This window comes from Alexandromys fortis, unplaced genomic scaffold, assembly GCF_014885135.2.
Source record: "Alexandromys fortis isolate MF-2015 unplaced genomic scaffold, M_Fortis_MF-2015_v1.1 scaffold_192, whole genome shotgun sequence".
In the NCBI taxonomy this organism is placed as follows: domain Eukaryota; kingdom Metazoa; phylum Chordata; class Mammalia; order Rodentia; family Cricetidae; genus Alexandromys; species Alexandromys fortis.
In genome coordinates, this window is record NW_026068071.1 from 1,921,692 (window position 1) to 1,939,065 (window position 17,374).

Sequence of the window (17,374 nt, forward strand, 5' to 3'; positions counted from 1 at the left end):
ATTGTAATAGATATAAAAGATTGTTTTTTCTCCATTCCTTTGATAACGACAGCGAGAGATTTGCCTTTACAGTTCCATCTCTTAATCATGAAGAACCAGACAAATGATATGAGTGGGTTGTCTTGCCACAGGGAATGGCCAATAGTGCTACAATGTGTCAGCTGTATGTAGGGGAGACTATTACACCCCTTAGAGAAACATTTCCCACTCGAAGATGTGTTCATTATATGGATGATATATTGCTGGCTGCCAAGAATGAACGAATGTTAGATCAGGCCTATGTGGAGCTTATTAAGCTACTTGAAAGGAGGGGACTGCATGTAGCTCCTGAAAAGGTACAAAAGGATAAAATTGTTAATTATTTAGGAGTAAGAGTTTGTGAGAAACAGATCATCCCTCAAAAGATAGTTAAGGAAAGATAATTTAAAAACGCTAAATGATTTTCAAAAGCTGTTAGGTGATATAAATTGGATTAGTTGTTATTTGAAGTTACCAAACTACGAGTTTAAAGCCTCTATATGTTTTAAATGGAGACTCCGCTTTGGATTCTCCAAGGCAATTGACTATTGAGGCACGAGAAGCATTAAAAAAGGTGGAAAACAGGTTGCAAGACGCTTTCCTACAAAGGATACAAGAGGGTCAAGATATTGCTTTATGCATTCTTCCCTCATATTACCAGCCCACAGGACTCTTATGGCAGAGTGGACCATTGCTTTGGATATATCCTAAGATATCTCCAGCTAAATCTCTTGAGCATTATCCTACTGCTGTAGCGACTTTGGCATTAACTGGAATTCAGCAGTGCCTACAATATTTTGGGGTTACTCCCGCAACCATTATAGTGCCTTATTCCAGCCATCAAGTAAAGATTTTATGTGCTACCTTAGACAAGTGGGCCATCTTGCGCTGCTCCTATTCAGGGTCTATAGATTGTCACTATCCTAAACATCCATTGCCAACTTTCTTTAAGGAACACCCATTGATATTTCCTAAAATTACTACTTTACAACCCATTCCAGGAGCCAGTGTTATTTTTACAGATGGATATAAGACCGGTTGTGGCGCTTATATGGTAGATTCTTTGGAGCCTGTTATACATCAGTTTTCTCCTGGAGCCCCTCAACAAGTTGAACTGGCAATTGTAATAGAAGTGTTTAAGGCCTGCCCTTTTGCATTCAATCTAATTTCAGATTCATGTTATGTTGTTAATGTCTTAAGATCCTTAGAATGCATGGAACCTATTAGATCTTCCAGTCCCGTACATGTAATACTTGTACAATTACAGCTTTTACTCTGGCAGCGAAAAAATCCTTTTTTTGTACAACATATCCGTGCACATACGGGATTACCAGGTCCTTTAGCTGAGGGCAATGACAAAGTAGATCATTGTACCAGACAAGAATGGATATTTCTCGCCTCTGCTTTACAGAGAGCATATGATTTTCATAAGGAATTTCATGTTAATGCAAAAACCCTACAACAAAAATTTAATATCTCTCGTGCTGATGCACGGAAAGTGGTTGTAGATTGCCCACAATGTGTTTATCAACATCCTCAAACCTTGGGAATCAATCCACGTGGATTACTTCCTCTTAAAATTTGGCAAATGGATGTTACACATATTTTGGAATTTGGTAACCTGAAATATGTGCATGTTTCAGTTGATACATGTTCTGGCATTATTCATGCCACACCCATGACAGGTGAAAAGGCAACTCAGGTGATTGCTCATTGTCTAGAAGCATGGGCAGCCTGGGCCACCAAGCCCCAACAATTAAAGACTGATGGTACTGCTTATACTGGACAAAAATTCACCTCATTTTGTCAACATATGGGTATTCAATTGACACATGGACTGCTATACAATCCACAAGGACAAGGCATTGTGGAACATGCCCATTGATCTCTAAAGGAGATACTTCAAAAACAAAAAGGGGGAATAGGCCATGAGCAAACCCCTAAGAATAGACTTTCTTTAGCCTTATTTACTTTAAATTTTTTGAACTTGGATAATTCCATTCAGTCTGCCGCAGACAGGCATTCATGTCCATCCAGTCCTTCAAAAGGAATGGTGACCTGGAAGGATGCTTTAACAGGGGTCTGGCATGGACCCGATCCCGTGCTGGCATGAGCACGAGGCGCTGTTTGTGGTTTTTTTTTTTCGAGACAGGGTTTCTCTGTGGTTTTGGAGCCTGTCCTGGAACTAGCTCTGTAGACCAGGCTGGTCTCGAACTCACAGAGATCCGCCTGCCTCTGCCTCCCGAGTGCTGGGATTAAAGGCGTGCGCCACCACCACCCGGCGCTGTTTGTGTTTTTCCACAGGATCATTTGGACCCTATCTGGGTGCCAGAATGCCTGGTGAGGAAGGTGCAAGTGCAGACAGAGGCAGAAAAGGATGTTACAGATATGTCTGGGGATCCTGTGCCTGTTCCTCACCCACTCAACAGAGAAAGTGATGGCGGAGCTGTGGTGGGGGATTCTGTCAGCCTTTCCCAAGCTGATGCCAGTTTGCCATGACCTGGATCATCATAGCCATGAATCATCTGAAGGAGTGGGTGGGAGTAGGAGCCCTAACAGGCTTAATGGTGCTTGCCTCCCTGGTATGCCTGTGGTGCATCTGTCACATAAGGGTCTCACAGCATCGCAATGCAGTTAATGATCATTCAGGCCTTCACGGTCATTGAAGCAGGACAGTCCCCTCAAGCTTGGTTATCTATAAGTGAGCACAGGATGCGAGGCTTGTACACTGCACTTGAGGTAAGCATACATCAACCTCAAGAAGAGCAAGTCTGATTGCATGTGGGTTGGTGTCTAACTCTCACCTCTGTAAAAAGGCACCGGACAGGTCTAGTGTTCTCTGAGTGGATGACACCTGGACAGACACTAGTACATGTTTCATTTTTAACAGAGATCAGACTTCTACTCTTACCTGTGACTTTACAAAACATAAGAGGGAACTGTAGCGAGCTGCATGGAATCACACCTGATGGAGATGTATAATCAGCTCCTGAGATGGCTAAGGCCTGACCTATGCTATGATCACGCAATGATTATCAGCTGCCTGCATATGCGTGAACCTATGGGCAGTGCCCACCTGGCAGTTCGGGGTTGGCAGCCCATGCCTGCTTAAGGGCTGGGAGAGGTTTGCCCGGGGAGAGGGGAGAGAGGTCAGAGAGAGAAGAGAGGGAGAGAGAAAGAGAAGGAGAAGGAGATAGATTGCTGTGAATAAAGTCCTGAAAACTGCTTCAAGAAAGAGCTCCGGTGGTCGTGTTTTCCTTGCTGGTCGAGGGTGGACGCGACACAACTGCAGCTGTGAAAAGGACCAACAGTGATGACATTCTTATGCAGTTTAAAAGTGATTAACAGAGGAGACCACTTGCATTTAGTGAAGTCTGTGCCTGAAAAAGAAATAACTATAAAGTCACTCTGAGATGTTTCAGAATCTTTCAACTGTCAGCTTTATTTAAAAAATACAGATATTTTTAAATGTTGGATTTTAAGCATCATATAACAAAGAAATCTACATCAAATTAGTAACTCAAAGATACAAACACCATCCACTAACTTAATACTACAGTATTTAGGATAAATTAAATTTTCATTGTATTAGCACTTAAGAAGACAAGTTATTTCTAACATGCTGCTATAATTAAAATTAAAACAAGTTTTCAGCAACAAACTTAGTCTTGCTTAAAACAAAGATAAAACTGATGGTGAATTGATGCAAACATTCCACAAAAAAAACCCATTTCTTGTGAATTCTTACACTTATCCAATATAACTTTATTTTTCACAGAGACATTGCAGGCCCTGTGACTGCAGCCAGGCTTTCCAGGTTTACATTAGGCTACTGTAAACAAGCTCCTGGTTAGAGAATGGATTTGGGATATGATAACATAAGGTAATTTGTCAACCTTCAGGGACAATGAAATGACTTTTTCCTTAATAGTTATATATTAGAACACAAATGAGGAGCAAAGTATTTTGAAATTTGCATGTATCATCTAGTTGAAACTTCTATCAAGGTCAAATCTGAAGGAAAAAACTTGGCATGTCTTAGTCTTAAAGAGTACTTTCAGTGCATACTTTTGCATTTTTTTCAAGGTTGTTACTTAGACTGTAGGGATTTAAGAAATATTACTTTTAAAACAAGAGTAAGTGCTTCTTTTATAATGAATATAGTTAAAATATTTGGCAGGTAAAAGCATCACATTTTCAAATACTCCTGAGAAAACAATAAGGACAAAAACAGCTTTCTATGCTTTTTTAAGAACTCTTTTTTCAAACTGTCTATAGAGAATAACACAAAATACCACAGTTAATGGGAAAACTAAGCAACTACTTTCCTCTTACACCAAATGAGAAAAAAAATTTAATGACCTATCAACTACAATGGAAAATGTGGCTCAAAATTTAATGGAGCATAGCATCTTTGCATGAAAGATCCAAGTTTGATTACACACTTGAAAAGTACCCATGGTGACGTTATGAATGCATTTAGTTTTAACATCTTTCTCAGAAAAAAAAAAGTTTCAGTTTTTTCATAACAAACAAAACAGTGGTTACGAAGTCCAGCGCCACCAAGCAACCTTCATTCTGTCCCATATTGCTGAGAATGAATCAAAGGCAGGGCGCACATCCAGGATGGTGAACTGGTAGTCCTTGTTAACCTCACCACCATCATAGTAATCAATGACATACCTAACTTCTGTGCCACAACGGTTGATGATCCAGTCATGCCTGTCGAAAGGCAACTCATACCTGGAATGAAAGCACAACAGTGAATGCTAAGTGCTGGTCTGCGTTGATTCTTGGTGTAAGCAGAAAGACAGTCAGAAAAACAGCATAGTTCAGATGCCTGATCTCACATGCAAATGCCTAGCAGGGGATATGAGACGTGGGCAATAAGCCTATGGTGCATAGAGAATGTGGCATTGAAAAACTATGATGAGTCTATGTCAGATCATCTGTCTATAAAGGAAAAAGGTTCATGGGAAAGAGACCCATGCCAGAAGGCTAGCTAGAAGGCTGGAGAAATCCAGGATGCTAAGAAACCCAATTACACAAAAGACAAGGGAAGAATGAGGCAAGATAAAGACCACAAGAAGAGTAAAAGGACAATTCTAAGGATCCCCCCAAAAAGCACAATTCAATCTTTGGAGAATGAAGTAGGAAGATAGCCATTCTACCCTCATAATTCTGCCCATCTATGAGTAAACTCAATGAGATAAGGAAATGTAAGCTGGATATACTTTACAAGTGGAACCACTTTCTTACACTCTAGTTTCAGTGGTGAGAATGTCAGCAGCAGTTGTATACTGATACTTACCCCATCCAGGAACGAATTCTTGCCCTTGGTGAATATTCTCTGGCTTTGCCTCCAAATCGGACCAATGATGGGCCACAAGGACACTCACTGAAAATGCCCAAATAAGAACAGTCTATTAAAGATACTTTCTTTCCTTTGACAGAATGATGTTACAGTTTTATAGTAATATCTTTTTTCCCTATATTTATTTGCTATACTACCACATTTACAGAGGACAGTAACTTTTAACAGAATTCAAGTAAATTGGTCCTATTTGTTGGAAACATTTCACTTTCCTTTTAGGTTGTATATGTTTCTCTCTAGGCATCTGCTTGGCTTTCCTGCGAAATTCGGGAGAAAGGACCTTCTCATTTGAGAAAAGGGCACACAGGCACACTCTCAGAAAAAACTGATGTATTGTGTATATTCTTTCTCTCTTGCATAGAGCAGCTAGGATTTCTGCAGAGAAACAACAGAAACTGCTATATACAATCAGCTCTTTGGGTGTATGGGCTTTACCTTCACAGATTCAACCAACTATGCACTAAAAATACCTGGGAAAACACTGTATCTGAAAACTGAGGATATAGCTCAGTTGGTACAGTACTTGCCTATCATGCAGAAAGCTCTGGGTTCAATGCTCAGTACCACATAAATCAGATACTGTGATGTATATTTGTAATTTTAGCACTCAGGACATGAAGATAAGGAGGATTACAAATTCAAGGTTACATAGAGGTCTCCCTGGGCCACACAAGACTGTCTCAAAAACAAAGACTGTCTCAAAACCAACTAAACAAACAAAATACAGTAATAAACATAAAACTGTGCATTTGCACTAAGCATATTTGATTTTTAATCCTTTTTGTTGTTCCTTGAATAAAACAGTACAACTATTTATAATACATTTACATTATTTTAGTCATTTATAAGTGACTGTCTAAAATATGTAGGAAGATGTACACTACACATTATATGAAAATACAATGAAATTATAATATAAGGAACTTTCAGTATACATGGCTTTGTTATCTTCGGATGCCCTGGAACCAATCCAAGAATATTGTGGGAGTACTTCCTTGTTTCATTTTAACCAATTAACAAACTTTTTGAAGCAAAAAAGAATGGGGACTGACTTCTAGGAACCAGTGTACGTACTGCTGAGCCTGTTTTTTTAAGTAAACTGATCACTGGCAGTGTTCTAGTTAGTATGACTGAGTTCCCTTAAGGGCCTGTCCTCTACTGACATAAGAGTACAGAGGATATTCAAGACGCTGCCCTTGACACAAACCTGATTCCCTGATGGGGGCTGAAGGACTGGTCCATTAAGACAGGAGCCACTAATTTTGTTAGCTGCTCCCATTGGTAAAACAAGCTAATAATCCTACCATGTAAAGAAAAAAAGAATCTATATTCAGAGTACAACAAAGCCAGACTGTGGACTTTCTAGTATCTCTTCTCAAGAGGTAAAGCAGTAACTCAATGTATGTAACTTTTCTTTTGAAGACATTAGAGGGAACTTTTATGGCTTAGCTAATTTTGACAGATATCTGCAAAATGACTAGAGGTAATTGAATTGACAAGCTGAAATTCCTTTAGCTTTTATTTCTTTGTTTTTAAAACCACACTGCAAGTAATGAGCAGGTGGCTTTAATTAGAGTACATTTTTAACCTAGGTTATGACAGCTACTTACATCTGAGTTAGCCAGCCAGGTCTTTCCTCTAGGTCAGAGGTTACCACCAGGAAAGTCTATCCAACTGGCATCCAGCTAGCAACACTCACGTAGAGTTCATACTGAAATGCTCAGTACAAATACCAAAAACAGACTAGTATAAAAATAAAACAGCAAGTGGCTTTTCTCTAAAGAAAAAAACTTATTAATTATGCTTTGGAAGGAATTTGAAATGTAAGCCAGATTATGATAGGCCCTTGCTATGGAAGCTCCTTCAGCCAATAGCCTTTAAGATAGCAGCTCACTTGGGCATGGTCTCTTAAACGCAGACGTAAAGCATGCACTGGCTCTCTTGCTTCCGGCTCTCACTTCCGGCTGTTAGAGTCTGTTCTTGTTCCCATTTGTGCAGAGGACTGTGATCTAGGACTGCGATCTGTGAGTCTCCCCTAAATAAATAACCCTGTATTATACGTAATTCTGAACTAGTGCGGTATCATTTTGTAACTTCCCCCATCAGGACATTGTTCTTTGTGAAGATACTCCCATTGCTTCACTTCTGGAGGTGATGGTCTCAACCAGCAGTGTCACATCATTCCATAAACATCAAGCCTATGACAATTCTGGACCAGGTCACACCCCAAAAAGTCCAGATGGCAGAGTTGCAATAAAACTTCCAGGTGATGTGGAGAACCACTACTCTTTCAACTGACCTATTCTCTCTGAGAAAAGGGGCCCATGTGAAGATAGACCTTTAAGGTCAGTCCTTACAAGGATTCCAAACAGTGAAGGAACAAAATAAGTTCTTTCCTATATCCCTTGGATCACAAAGCAATTCAGTCTCATTTCTGATGTGCTCTGTTCTGCTTTCAATGACTGGCCTACCATACTTCGTTCACTGAGAGATGAGGCTCCACCTGCCCCTTCAATCTGGTCAAACTTGAAACACTTAAGTCTTTCTAGCTATGTCAGAAAAGGAGATTTGGCTTCTGTTTGGTGCCTCTGGAACCTAGCCACTGTGAGGTAAAGCAGCTGAGACAGCCACATTTAGAGACTGTGAGCAGGTACCCCTTTGCTAGATGGGGATTCATGGGTCATGGCTTCAGGAAACTCTAGCCCACAGCTCTGCAGCAGTCATTTCTGATCATGTCCTGATCATCTGAGGCCTAAGTCAGCATGGAGCACAGCTGAGCTATCTTTGCTCTATAAAGCTCAGGGAGTAAGAAAGTGTGGTCTACACTATAAGAATCATCACTGTTACACAAATGACTAACAAATTATTTAAATGTTAACACTGTAGGAAAGTTGATATGCAGTAAAAGAAAGCAGGAATTTTTTTAGATAACATACTTACTGAGCATGAAGAGCTTCCCACTTCAAAATCTCCTTCCAAGCCTGCTCATTATTCTGATTGTGAATTCTAATGATATTATACATATCTTTCTGACTAATATCATCATCCTTCCACTTCCACCTAAGAAAGAATGTGCCAAAATTTATCAAATATCATTAATAAAGCCAAAATAGTTACGTCATGTATTCATAAAATGGTTTATACTTTTTACACAGTGAAATCAAAGATTAATGGTTCATCTTAACCTTATTTCATGGAATTCTCCAAGCATACTAATTCACCAAAGCATTATTCATTTAGTACCATTGAAAAATGATTTACCAACTTTTTCCTGGCACTTTATATAAGAGTTTCTTTTTATATTTCTAAAAATATATTTGTTGTGATATGAATTGAACAGATTGTCCGGCTCAGGTAGAGCCCATTCAATCAGTTATAGGCCTAAGTATAACAAAAAGGTGCAGTCCTTTCCATAAGCAAACAGGAACTCCTGAATGTTTGCTTGGGCTACAACATTAGGCTTTACCTGATTTTCAACCTGAACTTAAATATCAGTTATTTCTGGATTTTAAGCTTCCCAATTTTCAGACCAGAACTTCTAGCATCAGCTCCCCTGGTTCTCAGGGTGTGTGACTGATTAACCACATCACTGGCTTTTCCAGGTCTCCCACTACCTGACAGCAGATCTTGGAACTTATTGCTGGCATCCATGATAATGGGAACCAATTCCTTATAACAAATGTCTTCCTGAACACTTCACCACTACACCACCACCCCTTTGCCCTGTTACTTATGTTTTTCTAAAAAACATTGACCTTGAATACTAGCTTTGTACTTATATTCTGATAACTCTGAAAATTCTATTATAAACTGATAAACTCACTAAAAATTACTGTATTTTTGGAGGTTAAAAAAACTTTTAACATTTAATTCTGAGATAAATGTGGTAAGCAAATTATCTTCTAAATAATATTCTCACTTACCCTTTCCGTAGCATGGCATTCCAAAACATCTGTTCAGAAGGGTAAACCCACTTTTTCTCGGAGTCTGCTCTTGGAATAGATGACTCCTCTCTTGAGGTAGACAAAGTAAATGGCTGCCCTGGGGATGGAGTCTGATTAGGCGGTGGCATCTAAGGAAAATCAGTATTGTATTTAAAGGCCAGCATGATGATATAAACCAAAAAATAGTCAGTACACTCTGCAAAGTTATTCACCATATAAGAAGTACAAATTCCCATTAAACCAGCAACATCAGACTTTCAACCTCTGACATTTTTGGTCATACTACTTTTTTGTTGTTGTTGTTGCTGTGATGAAATAACCACCAAGAAAAAAATTTATGAAAGATTTATCTAACTCATAGTTTGAGAAGACACAGTTGACCATAGTGGAGAATGCAGGGGTACATAAAATGCCTTTGGAAGAGATAAGTGGAGATTACCAGGTTTGAAGGATCTAGGTTCTCCTTATTCTTAGCTGCAGCACCAGTAACAGGGCACTCCACGTACTCATAGGCCCGATCTTGGTGGGCAGGCACAGAGTGTGCTCTGCTCTCACCGGTTGGATCAGATGCTACTGCAGTCATGGGACAGCCTGAAATAATTAAGTATTAAAAAACAATTACTGTTAAGATAACATACCAACAGTGGAAGAAGGTACTCTTAGTTAAGACCTTAAAGAGCTAAAATTGTGACCAACACAGTTGAAAAACTAAGTTTCTTCTACGTAAAGATGCCAAGAACTAAGCCAGTTAACTTTCTAAAGATGACAAGATGCTACAAATATACTTTCCCTTTAAGAGAAAAATATGTACATTCTCCAATTCTATCATGCCCCCAGCAAAAAATAAGCTAAAATCATTCTGCAGATTCAACAGTGGGTGTTGCCCATTATATTATTAGCCATGTCCTACAAAGTTCCTACTTGGACCAGCAGCTGGGAGCTGACAGAGGAACCTAAGTGAGAGCTGGCCATACTTTATTGGGTCTCTCTGACTTCCAGCCATTAGTTCCTGACAAGTCAATGGAGTAGCAGCCACTATGTAAGCATCTATTCTTGATATACCCCCTCAAATATTGGGCACAGGAGCAGAAAATGAGCAGACTTTACAAAGACTAAAAGAAAAACATTCCGTTCTGCTCATGTTTGTTCAAAGACTCAAGTAAGCCACAGAAAATCCCTATTCATCTGAGGTCTAGTCCTTGTCAGCGGATATAAAAGCTCATCAAGAAAGCAGACTTGTAAGGAAATATACCATGAGAGACTCATGCTTCTGAGTCTTATAAACAGAGGGGCACAAGTAGCAGTCAATGCCCAAGCTCCGAGGGTGCGGATCCAGGCAGGTGTGGGGACCGAGAAGCTTGTTTAAACATCAGGTGATCAGGAAGGTACTTAAAGATCTGTGTCCCAGAATAATGGCTGCTTCTGTCATGGAATCCTCCCTTGTTCCAGGCACCAGTAGGAAATACAGAATATGCTGAATGCTAGATGTCATACATAGAAAAGACAAGTTTCTTTCACTTCCTTAGCCTCTCCTCCCAGGCCTTCATTCTCCAAGACCCCAAGCAGTTCACTTTAGGGGTGAAATCATAACTGCAATACCTCTCTCTATGACAGTAAAACACTAATCTTCCCAGAGCGTTGATCCCAGGTGGGTATCAGAAGGAAAACAGGGCTATACTTTCCACATTATATAACCTAGAGGCCCACTAGTCTCCTAGACTCACATTCTTTACTATGGAAATAAAGGAGGATCAAGAGTCTCTGTGGCAGATAAAATCACAAAGAGGACTACTAGAGAACAGAAGCTCAGAGCCAAGGCACACTTGCTTTGTTTGCTTTCTCTCAATTTCTAGAAGAAGGAATACTGGAAGAACACGGGACCTGTCCTTGTCCAAGGTCACAGCATTTTCACCAACTTCAGCACTTACTAGCTAAATGACTCAGAGTACAGAAGTTAGTTTCTCTGAGCTTTAGTTTCCTTGACTATAAAACAAACAGAAAATCAATCCCCCATACAGGTTTATAAAGGTGAGAATGTAAGCCCTATCAGGCAAAGGCATTGCTGTTTCTCTCTCAATCAAGAAACAAAAGCCTGCACTGCTTGTGAGAGAGAGTAAGTGCTGACCTCTTGGAGTTAGGCTGGCTAACCCAGAGAAAGAATGATGGCACAGGATCCGTGAGCATGCAGGAAACATGAATATGCAATAAGCATACCGAATGCCCCAATCTAAACTATCAAAAGCAGACAGGCACTAATTAAAGAACTTTTTATGCTTCCAACCTTGCACTGACATAATGGTCTATAAATTCACTTGGTGAAGGCTTATTCTGACCTAGATGAAGACTACAGCTGATACGGGAGTAGTTTATTGAAACATAGCTAGACTGAGCTTTCTCAGCTCTGGCTTTCTTATTATTTAGCAACCAAAGATTCCATCCATGTCCAAGGCAGTAGGATCTTTAGCAGCATCTTTGGTCCCACCCCACTATACGTCTCAGTTGTGAAAAGGCAAACTATTTATTAAATGTCCCCTTGAATGATGGCTCTCCTCATCCACGACTAAAAACCCCTGATGGAGGCACAGGGAAACTTTGGAGAGGCCGCTGCTGGGTTTCCGGGCATGATCTCAGACAGCCATCATCAGAATCCTGTGAAAAATATTACATTAAACCTACAGATGACAGACTAAGACACGGAGAAGCTGTTTATGATAATGGCTAAAGAGCAGCAAAATTAGGATCAGTCCCAGGGTGCCTTACTCCCAGGCTTACAAGCCTCACCGGCAAACTACAGGCCTCTTCCTTTAGAACCATTACCTCTCTTTCAAATTTCTAGCCAACAAACAAACTACCTTTCCTCCTCCGGGCTTCATGCATCGGGCATCCTGAAGGCGGTGAAGGGGGCTGAAGATCTGAACCGTTTGAGGTGTTCACTGCAGCAGCGGGAGTAGATGTGGAGGAACCCATGGCTGGAACCACAGGGATGACTCCCGGTCTCAAATTTCCACCTGCCAAAGCAATAAGTCCGATTTCAGTGCAGAGGCTTAGCAACCAGACTATCCGCCCCTTGTCATTCTGACACTAGCTGACCCTCATTCTTCTTCCCCATCCCATGGGAAAGTACACTTGCTTAGGGGCAGTTTTAAAATACTGCCCCCTTTAGGGGAAGTACCCTGAAACCTATGCCACTTCTCTGAGAGACTGGAAACACGTAAGGTGAAACCGTGTCTTCTAGACGTGTTTAGACCTGGTGGAGGGGTCCTGTGAGGGGGAGGGGGTGGCACGGGCCCGGGAAACGAAGCATACGGAACCGGACTCGAACCCCTGTCCTCTTGGGCCTCCGGTCTCAGAGAAGGCGGGGAGGTTCAAAAAACAGGGGAGTGTCACCAAACTGGGAGGCCAAGACGCGCCGAAGAAGGGCAGCACGCCACCGATCTTGTCTACCTGTCCATGTGCGTCCCACCCGAACCAGTCCGCGGTCCCCAAAGCCCACCGCACACCCTTCAGCACCTCAGTCTCCCCTCGGACTGGCCCGGGCGGCCACTGCGTCGAACCGCCAAGCCGGATACTCACGGCAGCGACCAACCGCCGCCGCCGCAGCCGCAGCCGCCTCCTCCTCCTCTTTACCTCAAAGGGGGTCACCGCTAACGCCCGGGTCACAGCCGGCTTTCTTGAGCGCCCTTGACTTCCTTTTCCGAAGGCAGAACTTCCGGAAGCACTGGGGCAGGCCGCCGACTGAGGAGAAGCCCTGTCAGTCAGGGAGGATGGGGCCCACCCCTTCCGGTTCGAGGCCTATAGCCGTCCGCGCCTTCTCTCTGACCCCGCCTCTACGGTCTGGGCGGTGTTTTCAACTCGGCTGGCGGCTGAGCCGCAGCGGAGCCGGAGAGACCTACTCTGTTCTTTGTGCGTGTGTGCTTAAGGGAGCAGAGGGGGCGCCCTGGACTTGTCAAATTGTTGGTGGGTTGTTTTTGTTTTCACTGTCACTATGCGCGTCCTTACGTGTTTCCAGTCTCTCGGAGAAGTGTCACCAGATGGTGGCATGGGTTTCAAGGTACTTCCCCCAAAGGGGGTAGTATTTTAAAACTGCCCCCAAGCAACTGTCTTTAGGTTCCTGAAAGGTCAGTTTGTACCTTTTAATGGACACATAGTATTCGTGTGGATTTACGGAATAACATACTATAATTCAGTACCTGCGCTTAAACTTTGTTTACCTAATCCTTTCAGGACTCCAGCAGCTGTTGTGAGTGTATTCCATGTAATCAAGGAATTGCAGTTTTCATATAAGTATTATATTTCATATAAAGTAAAATAAGTTTTCATATAATTTGTGTGTGGTAAACCAGAAGATGGGGGAATAGTTATTTCACCCGTTACATTTTTGTAACATTTTGTACATAGACCGAGAACCATTGTTCTAAGGTGTGTAAATAAAATCCAGCCCATCAAATCTTTTTTTTTTTTGAAGTTTGTGTGTAAATGGTTTCAGGTCTAATCATGTTGTATTGGATAATATGTACTATATTCTTATATAATATATATATCTTTTTAAGATTTTCCATATGTTCTACAAGTCTTTCTTCTCTCATTTTACACGGTTAGTTTCCCATTTTCAGAATATTTTTTTTCTTTTTTCCAGGTCCCTAATCCCTTCCTAAATTTCACATTCCTATTTGAAATTCTTTGTTGTATCACACTAATCCATTCTGTTCCACCAGTCTCTCTTCTCTCACAAGCTCTTCACCACCATTTCTTGTTAGCTCCCGCAGTTCTTACTTTTCTTTCCCAATTTATTGCAAGATTATCACCTTCCCTGGGTCCTGAACTTCCAGAGTTTTCCGAGATTAGAGGCAGTAGGAGACCTCACACAGGATCATGGCCGGAGAACAGAAAAATGATATGGCCTGGGTATGAGGACATGGAAAAGAAAGTTGCATCAGTGAGGAGGAGCTCATAAAGAGGAGCATGCCCTAGTTATAATTAATCTTGACAAAGAAAATTCTACTTTTCCATTTAAGTGTAATTTTCTTACCTACATGTGGGTTTACTGAAGTTAGAATATATATCTTTATTAAGCTTTTTAATCCTGTCAATTATATTTAAAATATGTCACACCAGGGAGTGATAGTTTACACTCTATGATCAGTCTCCTATGAGATAGGAGCTTACACTTAAAATTATTACATCTTTCATCACAAATGTGTTGCTATGAAACATGTCATCCCTAGCAAGGGCTTAGTGATATAGGAGACTTTTACCTAGTACAAGATTCCTATCTAAATGTGGACCAGTAACTAAGTCTATTATCTGGAAGTTTAGAATCAGTAAATCCTTAACAATATCCCTAATTCAATGATAATTACGTAGAACATATAACATATCAGGTACTGTAAAAATTGCTAGGAGTATAAAAATGCCAAGCAAAGGATTTGTTCTTCAGGAATTTATATTTAAGTAACTTATAGGTCAACTAACAATAAAATACATCTAAACAGATATAATTTCACGTTATTTGATTTGAAATATTTGACAGAGACTGAGGGGGAGACACCACTATTGAAAATTTTATCTATGTAGAGGGGATTTCTATCTGGAGCTATTTCAAATTCAGAATATCAGACCCTACCACAGATTTGTTGAGTTCAGGTCTACCTTACAAGTGGATACTAATCAATGCTAATGTTGAACTCAGGTCCATTCTGAAAGCTGAAGGCTGTTTGCTGATAAATGACAAGGAAAAGCCCAACTTCCTTTTTGGAATCTACACGTATGAGGATTATAATAAGCAAAGTTCTGCTTCTCATTAAGGTAGGTCTTCTCAGTTGAAAGTTGTTTTTGCTACTCCTATATTGGGGCATTTGGCTATATTTGGAGACATTTTCAATGGTCATACTGGTGACAGAGGTCGTTAGTAGCATCAAGTGGGAAGAAACCAGGGATACTGTTGAATACCGCAAAGCACACAGAAAATATCTTGTAATAGAGAAGTATCTGGGTTCATGTGTTAATTACCCACGACCATGGCTATTTTGAAAAGTTCCTCCAGTTTTATTAAAATGATATCAGTTTCTTGAAACCACAGTAATAATCACCCCAGAACCTACATAACTTGCTATAGCTTATTTTCCTAGATTCCTGATCCTTGGAAAGGACCCCTGGTGTGGTGAGAGCTAGCCTTTAATCCCAGCATACAGGAGGCAGAGATATGTGGATCTCAGCCAGCTCGAAGCCAGTCTGGTCTGATTTATATAGTGAGTTCCAAACAAGCCATTGCTGCATAGTGAGAACCTCATCTCAAAGAACAAAGATGTTTATGGATTACCTAACGTTCTTTGACAATTTGCTGGTTATTCCTAGCAATGGCCAACTGTGGACCAAAAAGAAAAAAAAAAAAAAGAAAGAAACTCAGCCTCTTTCCTTCCTGCCCCACCTTTCTGTTCTATAACTGGCCCAGCTGATAAGCAGATGGCAAGCTCTAATATTTACAGAGACTCCTCCATACAGTCACTTCACTAAAAAAGGGCCCTTGTCCTTGTCTGTCCAATGTCAACAGTGTCAGTGTGGAGAAACACTAGATTCAGAAATCCATGGACCCAAACTGACAGCTGAAGTATAGACCTTCACAGTTGGGAGAGATAGAGACAGAGAGGGGGTGAGAGACAGAGAAAAACACTAGGTAACTACACTGGGGTAATTTAACTTATTTCTGTTACAACAGTCATCATGAAACTGAAATGGGCAACAAATGGTATGTAGGTTAAGAATAAGATTATTAATATTGATGTCCTTATGATGAGGTTGCGGATATTATTTGTTGTTGCGCACGAGCTTTTCATGGGTGGCAGCATTTAATATGAGTGGGAAAACGTGGCAAAAGGACCGGTAAAAGTGGATGTAGTAAGCATTGCTTCAGAGAGAACCTCATAGAGCCACTAAAGCTTCCCTTGCTCCAAGTGGAAATAATAGTAGAGTTTTGCCTAGAGGAGTGGAGATCCAATCTTCTTGTCACTGAGGATATGCTTAGTGATAGATCAGGTTTGCTAGTGCTCAATGATGATCATGAGAAGAGGGACAGTCTTGATGCTGTGAATTTTCAGTGGCTACCTCCCAGTAAGCTCGCTTATTCTTTTGACGCGAACCATCGTGGTATACTGCAGTTGCCAGAAATTATAATCTTCTTGAAAAGATGAGAGAGCTAAGAGTGTAATAGTGTGAAAGGAGCAAAACAATTGACTGCTAATTTTGAGAACTGAATAGATTTATATGTGGAGTGAGATCAGGTTTGAGTAGTCCATGAAAGTTGTAACAGTAGTTGTTGCTGAGAAATACGAAGAGCAGCTCAGAATATCCTTTGGAACTCAAAAGAATGCAGTTGGTTACAGATAAGGAAATGTAACTCATCACATATGGTTGGATGCTAAAGCCACAAGAATGGATGGCACCATCCTTCAAGGCTTTTGGTCTTCTTTGTTTTCATTCCATATTCGAAAGAACCTTATGACTTTAGTTTGGTTTCCCTATTAGGAAAAAAAAAAAACTGCATCACTAGCCAACTTAAATATATCTTTTTTCTCTGGTGGTTTTAGCTCTTATTATAAACACTGTAAATTAGTAAATTGGAAAGAAGAGAAGTTAAAGTGGAAGGAAAATCGAGAAGGTGAGGTAGAATTTGCTGTAGAGGAAAGAGGAGACGGCGCTTCAGTGGTTTGGAGTCACTCCATTCTAAAGCAGGATCGAAGGATTAAAGCCACAAAAGACAAGATGACAAGCCATTCTCTACCACCGCCACATGAAATGTGGTTTCCAAAGAAATAAACTTTGGGAGATATTGAAATTCATATTTTAAGTCTCAAATCTTCATAGGCACAGATGTTTGTGGTATTATTCTATTGTGTAGCTTCTCTGCAGTAAATATATATATATATATATATACAATATTTAAGGGAAAAGTTATTGGTACAAGTATTTGGAAAATAGAATCAAAATATAGCAAATGGCCCCTCTTTCTCTGTCTGTTCCCTTTTTCTCCCTTCCCCCATAC

General features: G+C 40.6%; 1 protein-coding gene across 3 annotated transcripts; it reads right to left on the reverse strand.

Moving 5' to 3' along the window:
* Positions 1 to 3,425: 3,425 nt before the first annotated feature.
* Positions 3,426 to 13,068, reverse strand: Hccs (holocytochrome c synthase). Of its 3 annotated transcripts, none has more exons than XM_050121044.1 (7): positions 12,964 to 13,068; positions 12,189 to 12,344; positions 9,776 to 9,927; positions 9,316 to 9,464; positions 8,333 to 8,452; positions 5,330 to 5,416; positions 3,426 to 4,761 (listed from the first exon to the last, which is right to left on the reverse strand). In XM_050121044.1, exons 2-7 carry the CDS (start codon positions 12,301 to 12,303, stop codon positions 4,563 to 4,565), a joined length of 822 nt encoding a protein of 273 aa, XP_049977001.1. In that variant the 5' UTR covers positions 12,304 to 12,344; positions 12,964 to 13,068; the 3' UTR covers positions 3,426 to 4,562. The 3 variants fall into 3 exon arrangements, with proteins under 3 accessions (XP_049977001.1, XP_049977002.1, XP_049976999.1); XM_050121045.1 differs by having other exon boundaries at positions 12,910 to 13,023; XM_050121042.1 differs by having other exon boundaries at positions 3,427 to 4,761; positions 12,847 to 13,010.
* Between the last annotated feature and the right edge of the window lie 4,306 nt (positions 13,069 to 17,374).

What these genes read in the sequence shown, in the direction of transcription:
- Hccs (XM_050121044.1), bottom strand. Translation starts at nt 12,303, where the DNA reads ATGGGTTCCTCCACATCTACTCCCGCTGCTGCAGTGAACACCTCAAAC. An exon ending in ACCTAGATCCTTCAAACCTG is followed by an intron (nt 9,465 to 9,775) that starts GTAATCTCCACT and finishes GATTTTCCTTAG; the next exon opens with ATGCCACCGCCTAATCAGAC. An exon ending in AGAATTCGTTCCTGGATGGG is followed by an intron (nt 4,762 to 5,329) that starts GTAAGTATCAGT and finishes CTTTCATTCCAG; the next exon opens with GTATGAGTTGCCTTTCGACA.